The sequence below is a fragment of the Macrosteles quadrilineatus genome, unplaced genomic scaffold (genome assembly GCF_028750875.1).
Source record: "Macrosteles quadrilineatus isolate MER2022 unplaced genomic scaffold, UCM_ALF_1.0 Scaffold_9__3_contigs__length_116548681, whole genome shotgun sequence".
In the NCBI taxonomy this organism is placed as follows: Eukaryota; Metazoa; Arthropoda; class Insecta; order Hemiptera; family Cicadellidae; genus Macrosteles; species Macrosteles quadrilineatus.
In genome coordinates this window covers 102,419,788-102,424,546 of record NW_026542602.1, presented here as the reverse complement: position 1 = coordinate 102,424,546, position 4,759 = coordinate 102,419,788, and the positions used below count along the sequence as shown (strand labels likewise).

The 4,759-nt window shown below is 32.7% G+C and overlaps 1 protein-coding gene across 1 annotated transcript; it reads right to left on the bottom strand.

Annotated features, from left to right (window-relative positions):
- Positions 1-1,948: 1,948 nt before the first annotated feature.
- Positions 1,949-3,461, bottom strand: LOC129003058 (uncharacterized). The gene has a single exon (XM_054431269.1). It carries the CDS (start codon positions 3,332-3,334, stop codon positions 2,120-2,122), a length of 1,215 nt encoding a protein of 404 aa, XP_054287244.1. The 5' UTR covers positions 3,335-3,461; the 3' UTR covers positions 1,949-2,119.
- Between the last annotated feature and the right edge of the window lie 1,298 nt (positions 3,462-4,759).

Sequence of the window (4,759 nt, the reverse complement as noted above, 5' to 3'; positions counted from 1 at the left end):
AGTGAACAGAGCAGAGAAGCTCAGATCAACTGTGATTTCTACACGTAACTGTGATTTTGAGAATAACCTAAATAACCTTAGTAGTAGTCTTACATTGTTACTTGTTTATTTTTTACATGCTAAGATTATTTATTGTATTTTATAAATGTTGTTTGTATTTTCTCACTTAGATGTTAAATTATTGTTTTATAGATTTTTAAACTTTTTCTAGAGATTTATTGGTGGTAAAGTACTAACAATATTCTATGAATGAGTAGCTTTATAAAAACACAGGATAGTAATAATGTTCCAACTACGATTTTAGTTGATAAGAATCAATAATTAATAGAAGAATTACTCGTGCTTTGTCATCATTAAATTTGGAATGTTGTAAACTTTAAAATTTATTGTTAAGTAACAAAGTGATGCCTTTTAGAAATATAGTGATATAGTGATAGTGCCTTATAGTGAGAATATTGATAACATAGTACAATACCAAAGTTGGATTAAGAACTTAAGATTGTTTTTAACTTAATTTGTTGCTTGAGTATTTTTATAGCCTCTAGTTCCTCCTGGTGCTATTCTGTTACCTGTGAATTTTACACAGTTTCATTTGTTATAAATCTGTAGTCAAAAAAATTAATATTGTTACTATTCAAAATAGTTAAATTAAATTATAGTTGAAGTTAGTTATACACTGTGTTAAACTGGGTGAAATAAATAATAATGAAAGTATATGTAAAAAATGGCAACTACTCACTCATAAGTGCTCCAAACATATACAACATTGCAGTGTGCAAATGGAATCAATTTATTGTTATAGAGTAACAATTTTATCCGTTATCTTATATGTTTTAAACGTATATTGCAATCTAGTTTTATACTTTTATACTTTTTTGAAATAAATACTATATTGATGTTACACAATTTCTATCTTTAACTTAATCAACCAACGAAGCTCGCTACACTCATTGAATTTGGCTTGTCAGTTCAGTTTTTAGTCAGAATTGTCAAAACAGCTGATTATTGAACTGAGATGATACTCCCACATACTGTAATTAATTACTATAAAATTACTACAAAAAGAATTAAATATAGACAGTCAGCTGTGCTGCGGTTACCATAGGTTCTGGCGCACACCGCTGGGAGGGCCATTTAGTTACGGCCTACGCTCTACGTAAATACGAACCCCAGCTCCCAGCTGTGTGCCCCGGAAAACCTATGGTAACCATGGTAACCACTGCACGGCTGACAGTCTATATTTAATTCTCTTTGTCTATGCTTGAACTCAAACCATTTTGAACATTTTTACATAGACACACTGTCATTTTGACGTGTAAGTTTAACTTTTTCACATCAAATTGTTTTGCCAACACAGGGCAGGGGGCTTTGGAATTACATTTACGAATGAGGAAAATTTAAAATTGAATATTAGATACAGTTAAGATAATATTAGACCTCATTTGACTTTAAAATAACGAAAAAAGGGAGATTTTAAGATTCAGCATCCACTCTTAATCCTGTTTTTTAAGAAATAGTTGTCCAAGGTTAAATAAGAAGTAATACATTGCACTTTTTGAATAACTTTACTGTTAAACGACTACTGTAACAAATGTACCTTTTGTAAAGCCTAAACTTCTTAATACCAATTAAAATAAAACTTTCACAAGTTTCCAATATTACCTAAAGATGAATTCAACCTGTTTTACATTCAAAAGGTTGTAAAACGAAGAAAAAATATCAGAATTGTTTTTGCAACCTCTTTGTGGGGTTAGATTAAATGATTACCATTTTTCTATATAAAAGTCTTAATTTTTAGTAGAGTTGATATATTTTTATGGGTATTGTAAGTAAATTAGGTACATTTTTTACAAATTAAAAAGTGCCAAAAACACAAGAAGAAAAATAAATATTATTTTTATTTTCATTTTCTATTATGTGGTTAAAACAAAAATCAAAACAAGTCTACAAATTATACTTAATTTTCAAAAATTATATATCACTTTCTTAAAGAAGATTGGAAAATCGGTCTTTCTTTACAGGAAATTAAATTACATTGATGGTCAAACATATTTTTGCAAATTTTTAAAAACATAAAATTAATTGAAGCCATTGTTCACATAAAACAAGACTATATTTCTTACTGCATCAAAAACGGATGATCCAAAGTGAGACATCCTCTACTAACCAGCTCCTCCACCAGTTCCATCAACATCTTTGTTCCTTCTTCTCCTCCAATCTTAGCCTGCTTCACTGCAACTTCCTCTGGAGACAAGTTCAAAAGATCATCCATTGTAAAGTCGCTCTCAAACAGCATCATGGGGAGGAAGAACGACGCGTGAACGTAACCGTAGACTCCTTTCAGCCTCATCTCTTCTTGTAATTGTTGCATCGAAGGTCCATGAATGGCACCAAGATTATTGATCAAAGACTGGTGGTAGACTGAGAGTAAATCATCCCAGTGAGCTGACCTTACTTCCTTGGTGGCATTCATGAAGAGGAGGAACGCAATGTCGATTGATGGTGAAGAGTATCGAGCAGTGGCGACGTCGAAGAACCTTACACTCTCAGGGACGTCCTGGTTGTACTTAAAGAGCATATTGTTCCTGTTGAAATCACCATGACACAAGACAGCCAGAGGTTCTTCAGGATGAACTAGTTCCAGGAGGAATTTCACCACGCTTTCGTCCACTCGGGAGAGTACTTTTTGCAATATCGCAGAATGTTTATCAGCTGCTATCAAAGGATCCATTGCTCTGTGGAAGGCATGCTTGATGACTGGGGAAATTACCAAACCATCATCTAACCAGGTGGGTTCCTTCAGATTTTTTACCAAATTGTAAAATTCATCTGGTCTCTCTTGTTTTGTTATGTATGACAAAGCGTGGTAAATTCCTAACTTTTCCATTGCCAACTTCAAATGTTCGTAGTCCAACATTACACGTTGCTTTGCCATTTGAAAGCCCTTAGGTCTCAAGTCTTCAATGACTATTACATCGTCTTCGGGCAAAGTCAATGTACTTATACCATGGTAAAATTTTGGGAATATTTGTGTAATCTTATTATATTTATTTAACAATGGTAATAGATCGTTGTACACTAATACCTCGTTGTGAAATTGAATAGCTGTTCTCAGCTCTCTTTGTATTTCTTTGTCAAAAGGTTCAAATTTTACCACCAATGGGAGGTCCTTTTTGTTACTTCCCTCCAGTACTGTGGCTGTTACAAACACAACGTTAGATTGAAACTGGTCTCCTCCTTTGTATTCAGAATCCAATGAGCATTCAATTAACTTGAATCCGTTTTTTGAACAAGCTGCTGGCAGTATAACCTCCTTTAACAAGGTGACTGACATTATAGCACAAGAAAACCCGATGTACAATGATGTACTAAAATAGCTAGCTCAACTGAACTGAATGAATGAAACAATAGTCTATAATTATCTACTCACAGACAACCAGTATTGCACAATGGCAGCACTAACACACACTAACAGGCTCAACTGGCAGCTTTGGAAAGATATCTCAGTTATCACTAGAAAATGCTTTCCACTTCAATCCTTATCTGGATCCTAGATAAAGGTTGAAGTACAGTACCTATTGTCTTGCGGTTCTAAATAAATGACTTTGCGACTTTTGTTCACTATTTAAGATGGCATTTTAAAATAAAACAGGATAAATTCAGATTAAGTATTTTTGTATTATATCCTTATAATTTTAGGATTGTATGGAATTGAATGAAATTGATTAAACTACGGGAATTACTTGCCTAATAATAAAAAAAATTAGATATTAGTTTGGAAACATGATTGTAATCTTGAGTAAATGTTCCAAAATGTAAATATTTCAATACATTTTAAAGGAATTTAATTTCAAAAATACCCCCGCTGCAGTAAACCTGCAGACTAAGCAAATTTTCACTAAACTGGCTGGATTTCTACTAAAATATTCCCTGAAGAGGGTACCCACCTGCTGGCTGGTTACCAAGTAAACATGATCCTACAAAAAAGAACCTTATTTCTGGTGTGACATTATTAATATATACACAAATGTCCAAACTATGCTCTCAGATGAACTGAAACTTTGTAATTGTTTCTTTGAGTATTTACAAAACCATTTTGAAAATCTGTAAATTAGTCTTTTCAAATTTGGTTTTAGCTTCTAAATAATAGTTAAACAATTAATTTATCCCCATCCATTGCAAGCTCTGATATGTTATAAAGAACAAAAAAAGCACACAATCGTGTTTGAAACACTGCGTGTAAACTCCAGAATATATCGAATGGCATATTTTGCTTTTTTTCAATCAATAATTAAGTACTGCTTTGCTAACGTTTATATATTGTTATTTATTCTTTAAAAACACTACCAGTCATAGTCCTGAATGAAAATCCCTACAATACACAATAAGGGATCAAATAAGTTAGGTACCCAGCACCACCGTTTGAGCAAATCTTTAAAATAATCATGTTGTTATAATAATGTTAGAAAGATAATAATAAGGCTAATATAATCTTACTAATATTATAAATCTTAAAGTTTGTGAGTTTGTGTGTATGTTTGTGTGTGTGTGTGTGTTGCTCAATCACGCATAAACTTCTGGACGGATTGGGCTGAAATTTGGCATGATGATAGCTCACATTCCCGATTAACATTAAAGCATATTCTTATCTCAAAAACCCTTTCGGGCTCCGCCCCAGTGGCTCTGTAGTTCCCCATGTTAATCTTATGATTTTTCATATTTAAAAGGAATTAATGAATCTTAACAGCTGTTTGAATTA

Excerpts from the sequence above, each read along its gene's own strand:
- LOC129003058 (XM_054431269.1), bottom strand. The coding sequence starts at position 3,334 with ATGTCAGTCACCTTGTTAAAGGAGGTTATACTGCCAGCAGCTTGTTCA.